This window comes from Hyaena hyaena, unplaced genomic scaffold (assembly GCF_003009895.1).
Source record: "Hyaena hyaena isolate Hyena2069 unplaced genomic scaffold, ASM300989v1 scaffold_111, whole genome shotgun sequence".
NCBI lineage: Eukaryota > Metazoa > Chordata > Mammalia > Carnivora > Hyaenidae > Hyaena > Hyaena hyaena.
The window spans coordinates 1,166,277-1,179,843 of record NW_024080743.1 but is presented as its reverse complement, the minus strand read 5'-3'; the positions used below and the strand labels follow the sequence as shown (position 1 = coordinate 1,179,843).

General features: G+C 34.4%; 1 protein-coding gene across 1 annotated transcript in view; it reads left to right on the top strand.

Moving 5' to 3' along the window:
• Positions 1-13,567, top strand: part of HFM1 (helicase for meiosis 1) — an 86,998-nt gene that overhangs the window by 22,407 nt on the left and 51,024 nt on the right. The window contains exons 11-18 of the mRNA XM_039236472.1: positions 1,421-1,621; positions 1,705-1,793; positions 7,875-7,918; positions 8,026-8,127; positions 8,521-8,666; positions 9,546-9,640; positions 10,639-10,772; positions 11,716-11,763. Coding sequence (XP_039092403.1) covers positions 1,421-1,621; positions 1,705-1,793; positions 7,875-7,918; positions 8,026-8,127; positions 8,521-8,666; positions 9,546-9,640; positions 10,639-10,772; positions 11,716-11,763 — 859 coding nt within the window. The remainder of the gene's footprint in view (positions 1-1,420; positions 1,622-1,704; positions 1,794-7,874; positions 7,919-8,025; positions 8,128-8,520; positions 8,667-9,545; positions 9,641-10,638; positions 10,773-11,715; positions 11,764-13,567) is intronic.

Here is a 13,567-nt window from a genome sequence, read left to right as displayed (position 1 = left end):
ATGGGGCTCAAACTCAAAAGCCGCAAGATCATGACCTAAGCTAAAGTCAGACACTTAATCAACTGAGCCACCCAGGTGCCCCTAAATATTCTTTTTTAACACAATTTTTGTAGTTTTATTTTATTTGTCTAGTTTTAATGACAGAAGATTATTTACATTCTTGCTATTGTAAATGGTGCTAAAATTAATGTATCTTTGAAAATATGATTATTTTTCTAGGATTAACTTCTAGAGTAGAAAAACTGAGTGAAGGGATATATAAAACTCTAAGGACATAGTACTTTCACTAAATGGTACAGTCATTTGTACTTCCACCATCAGCCATTTCTCTATTCTAGCACTGTATACAAGTTATTGTTATTATTACATTTAAATAGTTGTCACACTTCTTGTTTAAAATGTATTTTACTTTAAAATTTTATACTGCTTTTTTACTGAAGTAAATATTTTTAAAATATTTCTTTAATTACCTAAGTTTTTTTTTTTTTGCAACTTGCCAGGTCATGTTCTTTACCCTTTTTCCACATTGAGATAATAAATTCTTCTTGTTGATTTGTAAACAGTTGTTAAATATTAGTACTCTGTAATTCTTGAAATTCTTTCCCCCTTTATGATAATCTGTAATGCTACTTTACTGTCTCTTTGTACAAATCCTCTTCCTCAGTTTTCCCCTAAATTGGTATTCTTGCTCTTGTCCTTCTGCCCATTTCAAATTAAATTCTGTGTGATCTTATTTGCAACCATGATAGCCTTGAAAATGTTTTCATACTTCCTTCTGTGCAACTACAAATTCATTAATCTATCTTCCTGTCAAAACAGTGGCCAGTTTCAGAGCAGGGCATGAAGTCTGATTACTAGCCAGGTTATGTGAACATGAGGTTTGGTCACAATAGCTCCAGAAAATATCTAGTGACTTCAGCATTGAGTCTGAAATGTGCTTTTGGCACTGTTATTTCTCAAGTATTAACTTTTTGTTTAAAAATCATTAGCCCTTGCCAGTCTAAGGCAACTATTACTTTGGTACTCTTCGGCTGTTATTTAGCACAACTCAAAAGATGTGTCACCCATATCTAGGCATAGTTCTGAAAAATAAGGAGGTTATAATGATAGAAATTCAGTTTCTTTGCTGAAATCAATTTTGACTTTATTTTAGACTCTTAGGAATGAAAATAAAACAAAATAATTATAATTTATTGGAAATTTACCATAGTGAAAAGGGGGGTATAATCTTAAAATACTGCTACTGATAATCTTTAGCAGTATATCAGTAGAGTAGTGTCAGTGGAATATGTAATACTGAAAAAGACTACTTGATTACATATTTTCATAACTTTACTTTAAGGTGTTCTATTCTCTGATTATTTTTAGCCATAAAACTTGACTAGAAAACACTTTTAATGTATGTTTCTGTTATTTAAAGATTGCAGAATGGCTTTCAAATGGTGAAAGACCTGCTGTATGTCTGAAAATGGATGAGAGCCATCGACCAGTGAAACTTCGAAAAGTGGTCCTTGGATTTCCCTGCAGTAGTAACCAAACCGAATTTAAGTTTGATTTAACCCTCAACTACAAAATTGCCAGTGTTATACAAACATACTCTAATCAGAAACCCACACTTGTGGTATGGAATGTTAGTTGCTTATTTTTGAGTGTAGTGTTGAGTTTTTAATATGGTTAATACAAGAATTATTCATTTATTTTCAGTTCTGTGCAACAAGGAAAGGTGTGCAACAGGCTGCTTTGGTTCTTGTGAAAGATGCTAAATTTATTATGGCTGTGGAACAGAAGCAGAGGTATATTTTTTCTTTTTTTTATTGGAGGTAGATAGACTTTTTGGGATTACTTTGATGAGATGAGAAATCTGGGTTCATTCCTTAACCTTTTGCAGTTACTCAACCTCTCTAAGTCTCAGTTTCCTTATCTATAAAACAAGGATAACAGTTTGGAATATTAAGTGAGAGATTGAATCTTAGTGACACTATTATCTTGCCTTTTTTATTTCATAGCCAGGTTTCTTGAAAGATTATTCATATTGCTCTCTTCCTTTTTTTTTTTTTTTTTTTTTACCCATTTTGAATTCAGCATCTGTTGTAATCTTTCACTAAAGCTAATCTTGCTGTTAATCTCTCAGGACCATCTAAAACATTTGGTCCCTCTCACCTTATTTAAAAACTCTGAACTCTGTGCTTTGAAGATCATCCTCTATCAAATTTCTTCCTACTTTTCTGGCTGCTCATTTTTAGTCTCTTTTCACCTCTTCTACTCAACTCTTAAATGTTGACATTCTAGAGGTTCTAGCCAAGGTTCATCCTTTTGAATTGCACACTCCTGGGTATTTGTATCTATCACATGGATTCAGAGAATATATATACACTCATATTTATATATTTCTGTGAATTCCCAAATTTATAGCTCCAACCCAGATCTCCATTCTGAGTTCCATGGTCTATAGTCCATGCCTAACTGATATCTCCAATTGCATATCTGTGGGTATCTCAAACTGTTAGAGAGATACTAATAAACTAATAGTTATTTGAACTAAGGAGGTGGTAGTGTTGAAGGAGGTAAAAATATATATCTGACATATTTAGAAGTAAGAATCAACAGGACTTGGTAAATGATTGCCTTTGTGGAGGAAGATGAGGGAGGTTTCTCCTGTGAGCAACCAGGGAGTGCTATGTAATTCATCTGGGAAACACTGGAGGAGGAGTTGGTTTGAGAGAAAGAACCATGATTCTCTTTTAGATATATTGAATGGAATGCCATTTTGAGTTGGTGTAGACCAGGGAGAGATACTGATGCTTACCTCAATTCACCTTTAACCACTCACATTCTAACAACTCTTACAAGACTTCTTTTTGTCCATCAAGCCCCAGATTCTGTTACTAAGGTTTCTAAGTCTTTCTAACATCCCCAGCCATTTTGCTCTGTGGTTTCTTTAGCTTTTTTATTAAATACGTTTGCTTCCTTTTGAAAATGTTTGTTTATTTAAAAAAAAATTTTTAGGGGTGCCTGGGTGGCTCATTCGGTTAAGCGTCCAACTTTGGCTCAGGTCATGATCTTATGGTTCGTGGGTTCGAGCCCTGCATCAGGCTCTGTGCTGACAGCCAGCTCAGAGCTTGTAGCCTGTTTCAGATTCTGTGTCTCCCTCTCTTTCTGACCCTCCCCTGCTCACGCTTTCTCTCTCTCCCTCAGAAATGAATAAAACATTTAAAAAAAATTTTTATTAAATTTTTTTAAAAATTTAAATTTAAAAAAAAAAATTAAATTTAAAAATTCAGCCACCCAGGTGCCCCTGTTTATTTATTTATTTTTGAGAGAGAGAGAGAGAGGGAACAAAAATGAAAACAAGAGCAGTGGAGGGGCAGAGAGAAAGGGAAAGAGAATCCCAAGCAGGTTCTGCACTGTCAGCACAGAGCCCAGCATGGGGTTTGAACTCATGAGTTGTGAGATCATGACCTGAGCCAAAATCAAGAATTGGAAGCTTGGGGCGCCTGGGTGGCTGTCGGTTAAGTGTCCGACTTTCGCTTAGGTCATGATCTCGCGGTTCGTGGGTTCGGGCCCCGCGTCGGGCTCTGTGCTGACTGCCAGCTCAGAGCCTGGAGCCTGTTTCAGTCTGTGACTCCCTCTCTCTCTGACCCTCCCCTGCTCACGCTGTCTCTCTCTCTCTCTCTCTCTCTCTCTCTCTCCTAGAAATAAATAAAAAACATTAAAAAAATTAAAAAAAAAAAAAAGAATTGGAAGCTTAACCAGCTGAGCCACCCAGGCACCCCAAATACTTTTTCTGTTGTAACGTACATTCAAATAACAAAATATTTCTGTGTTTTGAAAGTTCTTAGTTAACTTCAGGAGGTTAATTGGTAGATCAAGTTGGGTCATTTGACTTTTAGTGAGAAACAGATGTGGCTGTCAGGCAGTGAGGCTTATTTTCTTGATCTAAACCTAACTCTGAAGGAAAAGTTTAAAAATTTGTAAAGTTTGTGTAATGGTAGCATCATTAATATGGAATGACTATATAGCCTCCCAAGATGAATACTTAATAATTAGCATTTTGGACCTGAACCTATTTATAGGAGTAAGGAACTGAAATAGTTAACCTCTAAGCATCCTTCAAACTAATTTCTATTCCACCATCTCCCTTTTCCTCTATTGTCTGCTGCATACAAATTAGCTAATTTTGTTTCTGATAATCATTTTCTTATACAGAAGCATCTATCATACTTCTTTTCTCATTTCCCACTCTTACTGAGTAACTCAAGGAAGATTTCCCTTTCAATTCTCTTCTTTCTTCACTCTTTGTCTCTCCTTTTTTTTTCTTTGCCCTCCTTTTTTATTCCTGTTTTTTCAGGAATGAAATGGTAGTACTAGAAACAGCATGAACTTAGTGACCGTGATTTGGATTGCAGTGCTAGCACTTTACTAGCAGTGTACTATTGCACATCTCTCTATTTCAATTTCTTAATCAGTCTCAGTTTCTTAGTATGGGAATCGACTATCTGTATCACCATGTTATTGTGAGAATTAAATAAAGCAACATTTCTGAGACACAAACCGAGTTTGTGCTTAATACCAACATGTCTTTTCCTCTTGCCTTCTCTTCATTACATTATGAATCCTTAAAACAATTGTGAACGTTATATTAAAAATAATGCATGCTAGGGGTGCCTGGGTGGCTCAGTTGGTTACGCGTCCGACTTCAGCTCAGGTCATGATCTCATGGTTCGTGGGTTCGAGCCACGTGTCAGGCTCTGTGCTGACAGCTAGCTCAGAGCCTGGAGCCTGCTTCAGATTCTGTGTCTCCCTCTCTCTCTGACCCTCCCCTGCTCACGCTGTCTCTCTCTCTCAAAAATAAATAAAAACATTTTTTAAAACATTAAAAAAAATAATGCGTGCTAGTGTCATATCTGCAACAATGAAATGGAAAAACACAAATTTGGTGGTTCTTAGACATAAATAAGAACCAGGCCTACTAACCTCCAAAATCTTCTAAAGTACCCAGAATTCCTTTTCAGATTGTCAGAAGATTCTCTTAACATCTTCTTCTCTTGATTTAACCAAGTTTTCTTACTTTCATATCTCAGAACACAATAAATAGATATTTCTTATTTTTATCTTTTTTGGCTTACTTACGAGTAATATAGTAGAGATTTAAAAATTGTTACTCTCTGTGAATATTTTTCAGGAAAATTATGGGAATAGATTTATATTCTAATCATGAACGTAATCATCATTTATGTTTTTTTCTGGTGGAAAATGAGTTTTCTAAATTCCTGATTTAAAATGAGCTTCAAGACAGTATGGTATTGGCACAAAAACAGACACATAGACCAATGGAACAGAATTGAGAACTCAGAAGTGGACCCAAAAGTATACAGCCAACTGATCTTTGACAAAGCAGGAAAGAATATCCAATGGAAAAAAGACAGCCTTTTTAACAGATGGTGTTGGGAGAACTGGACAGCAACATGCAGAAGAATGAAACTAGATCATTATCTCACACCATGCACAAAAATCAACTCAAAATGGATGAAGGACCTGAACGTGAGACAGGAAACTATCAACACCTTAGAGGAGAAAGCAGGAAACAACCTCCTTGACCTCCACCGCAGCAACTTCTTACTTGACACATCCCCAAAAGCAAGGGAATCAAGAGCAAAAATAAATTGTTGGGACCTCATAAAGATTAAAAGCTTCTGCACAGCCAAGGAAACAACCCAGAAAATTAATAGGCAACCAACGGAATGGGAAAAGATAGTTGCAAATGACATATCAGATAAAGGGTTAATATCCAGAATCTATAAGGAACTCACCAAACTACACGCCCGAAAAACAAACAACCCAGTGAAGAAATGGGCAGAAGATATGAACAGACACTTCTCCAAAGAGGACATCCAGATGGCCAACAGACACATGAAACGATGCTCAGCATCCCTCCTCATCAGGGAAATACAAATCAAAACCACACTGAGATACCACCTCACGCCAGTCAGAGTGGCTAAAATGAGCCAATCAGAGAACTCTAGATGCTGGCGAGGATGTGGAGAAACGGGCACCCTCCTACACTGTTGGTGGGAATGTAAACTGGTACAGCCCCTCTGGAAAACAGTGTGGAGGTTCCTCAGGAAACTAACAATAGAATTCCCCTATGACCCAGCAATAGCACTGCTAGGAATTTACCCAAGGGATACAGAAATGCTGAGGCATAGGAGCACATGTACCCCAATGTTCATAGCAGCACTCTCCACAATAGCTAAAACGTGGAAAGAGCCTAAGTGTCCATCAACAGACGAATGGATCAAGAAGATGTGGTTTATCTATACCATGGAATACTACATGGCAATGAGAAACAATGAAATCTGGCCATGTGTAGCAACATGGATGGACCTTGAGGGTGTTATGCTGAGCGAAATAAGTCAGGCAGAGAAGGACAAATATCATATGTTTGCACGTATAGGAGGATTAGGAGGAACTTGACGGAGGAACAAGGGGGAGAAGAAGGGCGGAAATGGTGGGGGAAAGGGAGAGAGGCAAACCATGAGAGACTCTTGAATGCTGACAAAAACTGAGGACTGATGGGGGGGGGGGGGGGGGGGGGATGGGCATGGAGGAGGGCACTTTGGGGATGAGCACTGAGTGTTATGTAGAAACTAATTTGACAATAAACTATTTGTAAAAAAAAATAAATAAATAAAATGAGCTTCAGTGTTACAGCTGATAAAATAGTGTTTTTTTATTTTTTAAATTGTACCCTTTTGTCCATCCTTTCCTATTTCCCTTAACTTCAACCTCTGGCAACCGCTTTTCTACTCTTTTTCTGAGTTCCTTTTTTTTTTATTTTTAATTTTTTGAGATTTCACATGGAAGTGATACTATGCAGTAATTATCTTTCTTTTTTTGGCTAATTTCACTTAACACAATGCCCTCTAGCTTCACCATGTTGTCGATAAAGGTAGAATTTCCTTCTTTTTTTAAGACTGAATAATATTCGTGTGTGTGTGTGTGTGTGTGTGTGTGTGTGTGTATGTATCAGATGTTCTCTATCCATTCATTTGTGTGAAACACTTAAGTTGTCTGTCTGTCTTGGTTATTGTGAATAATGTTGCAGTGAACATAGTACAGATATCTCTTTGAGATACTGATTTTGTTTCCTTTGGATATAATCCAGATGTGGAATCGCCGGATGATGTGGTAGTTCTATTTTTAATTTTTTGAGGAATCCTTATATTATTTTCCACAGTGGCCTTACTAGTTTATTATTCCCACCAGCAGTGCACAAGGGCTCTCTTTTCTCTACATCCTCTACATCTGTTATTTCCTGTCATTTTGATACTAGCCATTCTAATAGGTGATATCTCATTATAGTTTTGATTTGTATTTATTCCTGATGGTTAATAATGTTGAGCACCTTTTCATGTATTGTTGGCCATTTGTCTTTTCTGAAGAAATGTCCGTTTAGGTCCTTTGCCCATTTTTAAATTGTTCTTTGGTTTTTGTTTTGTTTTGCTGAGTTGTAAATTTAAGGACATCTGAATATGAAAGTTAGATATTTTCTACTTCTTGGGGCACCTGGGTGACTTAGGTGGTTAAGCATCTGACTCTTGATTTGGGTTCAGGTCATGCTCTCACAGCTTGTGGGGTTGAGCCCTGCACTGTCAGTGCAGAGCCTGCTTGCGATTCTGTCTCCTTCTCTCGTTGCCCCTACCCGCCTTTGATAAATAAACAAACACTTAGATATTCTCTACTTCTTAAAGGTGATTTTCACATAATGGTATTGTGAGAATATTTTGATGTCTATACTTTTAAAATGATTAATAAACTAAGAGTTTTTATGTTAGCGAATAACTTTTAATAATTTTGTGGTATTTTTAAAATAGGTTACAGAAGTGTGCATATTCCATAAGAGACTCAAAACTGAGAGGTAGGTTTAGAGATTATTTTTGAATTGCATTTTCAGCTATAGATAAAAGGAGTCAATTATTGATGTGATGTAAACAGTGTATAACAGATTATATATTTCTATTACAGATATCTTAATACATGGTGTTGCTTATCATCATGCTGGTATGGAGTTGTCAGATAGAAAAGTAGTTGAAAGAGCTTTCACTGTTGGAGATCTACCAGTTCTTTGTAAGTAAAACAAATTCTTATGGCTATTATAAGATATTTTGGAAAACTATTAAGAGGAAAAAAAGAAAAAGCTCAAGTATTTTGACTTATTTCTGCTTTTCTTCCAAGAATCTAAAATTATGTAACTACCCATGCATACACATGCTACAGTAAACTTTTTGGCAGTTTTAGTTATCATGTTACTGAACACAGTGCTACTTGAAAAGTAAGAATCTAATAGTTTTTAGATGTGTTATTATTTGCATTGTAGTATTCTTTTCCTCTTTGTTTTTTCTAAATTCCCTATGTATGAGTTTTTATTACATTTATAAGAATATATATTTTATAAGCGGATGTCTACCTGAAGCAATAAAGTTATAAAGCTTGAAAATACTATTTCTTAATCCGGTGCAGTTACTACCAGTACGTTAGCTATGGGAGTAAATTTGCCTGCTCACCTAGTAGTTATAAAATCTACGATGCATTATGCTGGAGGAATGTTTGAAGAGTACAGTGAAACAGATATTCTACAGATGATTGGTAGAGCTGGCCGACCTCAAGTAAGTGACAATATTTTATTTTTGTAACTTGTTTTAAAACAAGGTGAAAAGCAAAAACTCTTTGTGTACTTTTTGTTAAACAGATTAAGATTTCATATTTAGATTAAGTTTAAAAATAAATGTAATGGAAAATCTACTTAATAGAAGTAAAATAAGTCTCACCAAAGGAGACATACTGCCTCTACTCCCTCTAAGTTTCCATTGGCTGATAGTTGGGTTTATGAATGGGTATATGCTGTTAATGATTTTTTTGGTTTTGAGGATTTTTGATTTATTTTTTGTTCTGAATGGGGATGCTATTTGCATTTTAGGCGGAAAGTGTTTCATTATGTAGGACTGTCATAAATTGCAGAATGTGTAGCATCCTTGAGTCTTAGCACAAAATGCCAATCGTGGTCCCCAGGTATTGTGACAATTAAAAATTGGCCCATATATATCACAAAACATGTCCTATTCTAACAAATATTTAAGTCATCCATATAGGCAGTAAGGGAACATTTAGGAAAAATAACTTTTCAAAGAATGTCAAAATACTGTTATCCAAATCCATGATTTTTATAGGATCAATTAGATTATATGTAAAGTACACCAAATCTTACAACTTTTATCCAGTTACCTAAGTTTGTTTTGACTTTACCATTGCCAAAATTGCATTACATTGAAACCAAGTGATAGTTTTGCATCTATACTCTTGGAAGGTTTTAAATTAAATTTTCAGTGAACATTCAAATTCAGAAGCATTTTTAAGGCCTTTCTGACCTATTGTTTAAGACAGAGACCGTTTAATATAAAATGAAATTCATGAGTTATTGAAGAGGACTGGTGCCAACACGTACTCTATTTTACTACATTTCTCTGTGTCTATGTGCTTTTTTCCAGTTTGATACTACAGCTACTGCAGTTATTATGACTCGGTCAAGTACAAAAGAGAAGTACATTCAGATGTTAACTTGTAGTGATACTGTAGAAAGCAGGTAATATAGAAAATATTCTAAAAAGATGTTAATATGGATGGACCTTGAGGGTGTTATGCTGAGCAAAATAGGTCAGGCAGAGAAGGACAAATACCATATGTTTGCACGTATAGGAGGATTAGGAGGAACTTAATGGAGGACCAAGGGGAAGAAGAAGGGGGGACGTAGTGGGGGAGAGGGAGAAAGGCAAGCCATGAAAGACTCTTGAATACTGAGAACAAACTGAGGACTGATGGGTGTGGGGGGGAGGGGGTAGATGGGAATGGAGGAAGGCATTTGTGGGGATGAGCACTGGGTGTTATATGGAAACCAACTTGACAATAAACTATTTGTAAAAAAAAAAAATAATAAATAAAAGCATATCAATAAAAAAAGATTAAAAAAAGATGTTAATATAGCCTATATTTTTCCTTTTCACATATTAAAAGGAAATTTGAATAGGAGATTTTCTAAGGCCATATTCTTGAAATTTTTCAATAATCTAAGTAGAAAGTTTGTATCCTTTTAAGAAACTGAGTAGTAAAAAAAAAAGAAAAAAGAAAGACAACATAATTTTTTTTATCCAGTAGTTTGTTAGCATGTGGTAGCATGTATCCTTGTTATAAAAGGCCAAATTAATAGTATGAGGAAGACTGTAATTTTCACATCTCTTATAATTTTGTTTAATCTTTATAATTTGTTTAATCATAGAGAGGCAGTCTGGGACCTTTTAGTAAAGTATATAATTTTAATACTCTGGGAGAAAATTCACTCCCCACTCCTTTTGATGTCTTCTGGAGGTATACAGTAAAGAAAAATCTATAATTAACAGTTTAACTAATTTGTTAAGGTTTTCTCTTAGATTTTGAAAGTTATCTTTCATGGTTTTCTTATATAGCAATGAGTATATTATTCAATTATATTATTGAATTATTCAAAATATTGAAGTTTAAAAAGGTAGGGGTTATGGCATTGAAATACATATTACTAATCAAAGTGGTTTATTTTTTTTCCGTTAGTTTACACAGACATCTTATTGAACATTTAAATGCAGAGATAGTGTTGCATACCATCACAGATGTGAATGTTGCTTTGGAATGGATACGATCAACTTTGCTTTATATCAGAGCCTTGAAAAATCCATCTCATTATGGTTTGTTACTTTGATTTGAAAAAGTCGTAAATTTTTCAAGCCAGATGGTATATTTATACTATTAGGTATAGTTTTAGGTCACAGAATAGATTACAGACACTAATACATAACAGAAGCAAAAAGTAATAACATTCAGAAATACATTGAGAGGCAAGAGTAGACAAATGGGAGAAATATTTATCTGTTACGCTTCTAGTCTTTTAATAAAGTTTGAAATCAGCACCATTAGAAATAGATCTTTTAGAAAAAAATTAACTGAAATAAAAATAACAAAAATGCCTAAAATTAGTTTTAAAAAGTTAAAATTAAAAAAATTCTTGAAGTTTGTCTGAACTAGTGTTCACATCAAAGTATGTAGTACTGCTGTTGCTGCTGGAATTTGCATCCTGCTTATAAAGCTAACATACATGTGGTTATATTGCTTCCAGAGGGTTCTTCATGTGGTACAGATTATAAAGTGAAAATACTTACAATTGCTGAATATCAATTAAAACCTGACTTGTTACAATACTATTCTAATGCACACAGGTTTAAAACTTAAAAGATCTCCTACCTTTCCATTTATTTGTGCCTTCTGTAATTTCTTTCCTCAATATCTTGTGGTTTTCAGAGTATAGCTCCTTAATTAAATGTATTCCTAAGTTAAAAAATCCCAAAAATTAAAAGGAAAAACTTTAAGATCTCCAAGGGAAAAAAGTACAGTATATGCCTGGTCATGGTTATAAAATAAGCAAAAGATAGCCAATTGATATTGAAAGGATTTCGCAACAGTGGTTATTTTCTATAGATAGTTAAGCCTTTAACTCATTGAGCAATTTTTTTTTCCCAATTTAAGATTTAGTTAGATTATTCTTTTTTAGTTAACCAGGTATAAACTGAGCCTATAAAAGATGAGTTAAATCCTTTCTATTTTATTTTTTATGAATTTTCATAACTTATATAGGTTTTGCATCTGGATTGAACAAAGATGGAATTGAAGCAAAATTACAAGGTTAGATGCATTTTCTTATAAAAAATTATGTTTTCCAAAGTTTAATGAAAAAGGTTAGTTAGTGTGAAAGTGAAGAATACTCTTTGGTAAATTATTTTTTAAAAAAGTAAATTTGTTTCCCTCAGAAAAAAAATGAACTATTTCTTTTTCACATGCAAATAAAGTTTAGCACATATACTTTTTTTCTGAATTAATTAATTTATTCTATCAGAATATCTTTCTTTGTATAATATGTTAACTTGGTTTGTTTTTATTTTTAAGATAATCCTTGACTTTGAAAATATTGGCTGTAGATACACAACTCTTCATTTTTTCTTTTCTAGTTTAATTTTAGTTGAAAATATAAGCTTACCTTCATTATGGGCTTTTTATCTTAATCTGTGCTAACGGCATATTTGCATCAAACCCTAGCTTCATTCTTTAATTATCACTCAATAATACTTCATGATCTCTCTTTTCAGATATCCAAAGATAGTTGAGCATTTATTAAGATTAGAAATTGTTACCTCTTCATTGTATTGAGACTCTCTTTCAGTAAAATAAAGAATGTTAGATTCACTAAAAATATTAGCCATTTTGGGGGTACCTCACTGGCTCAGTCAGTAGAGCATGCATCTCCTAATCTTAGATTTGTGAGCTCAAGCCCCAGAGCTTCATGCTGGGTACAAAGATTACTTTAAGAAAAAAAAAAGGATCAAGGAATAGATATTCATCTACAGAACAACAGTGCTAGTCCGGACCCTCACTTGGTGTAGATCTAAAAATATTTAGCCAACTTTATTTATTTATTCTTTACTTGGATATACACATATGGTATATTAAAATGCAGAGATAAGAATGAAGCAGTAAAACTGTCTTGATTAAAGAATGAATATATTCTTGGGGCATCTGGGTGGCTTAGTCAGTTAAGTGTCCGACTTTGGCTTAGGTCATGATCTCACAGTTCATTGGACCCTGCTTCAGATTCTGTCTTTCCCTCTCTCTGTCCTTCCCCCTTTGCCCTCTGTCTCTTACTCTCAAACGTTACAAATTTTTTTTAAATATATATATAGTTGAAACAAGGTGATAAGCAATAGCATATATTCATAATAATGCTGTTGAGAAACAGATCTATTAAATAGTTGTATTGTCCTTTAGTTTTTTGGCCAATTTTGTAATGGAGTTTTTAAATGCATATATTTTGATCATAACGAACATAAGAAATCAGAGATAGCCCAAGAAATGTCTTGCTATATTTTGACAACTATAATTAAGTTTAATTTAGTTTAAGTAAGCTTTAATTTAACTTTGTTAAATTAGCAGAACCACAGTTTATATTTGCCTTATCTCTAGTCATTATAGGGTAGCTAAGTTTACTTATAAAGAATAGCCAAGTTTATTATATAACTGAATGTAATATTTTGGTATCCTTGAAGATCTGTATTAAATCTCTTAGGAAGGATCCTTTGTTTTCCTACATTTGTTACGTTTTCTTGTCTTCATGCTCCAATAGCTCCCTCATCACTCGTAGCATAAGCCCACAAATCCTTCTTGATATCTCACTGCCTGTTTCTCTGACTTTATATCTTGTCACTTTCCCTCTCCTTCATTGGATCTCTTGCTGTTCTTTAAGCACACCACGCTTGTTTCCATATCAGGTCCTTGCACTGTGTTCCTTATTTCTAGGACACTTCTCACGTATTTTATTTGGTCTGCACCTTCATTTCATTCAGATCTTTGATCAGATATCAACTCCACAGAGAGGCCTTCCTGGGCTATACCTTATGTAAATCTGCCTTTTCAGAGAGAATGGTAAAACAATTTC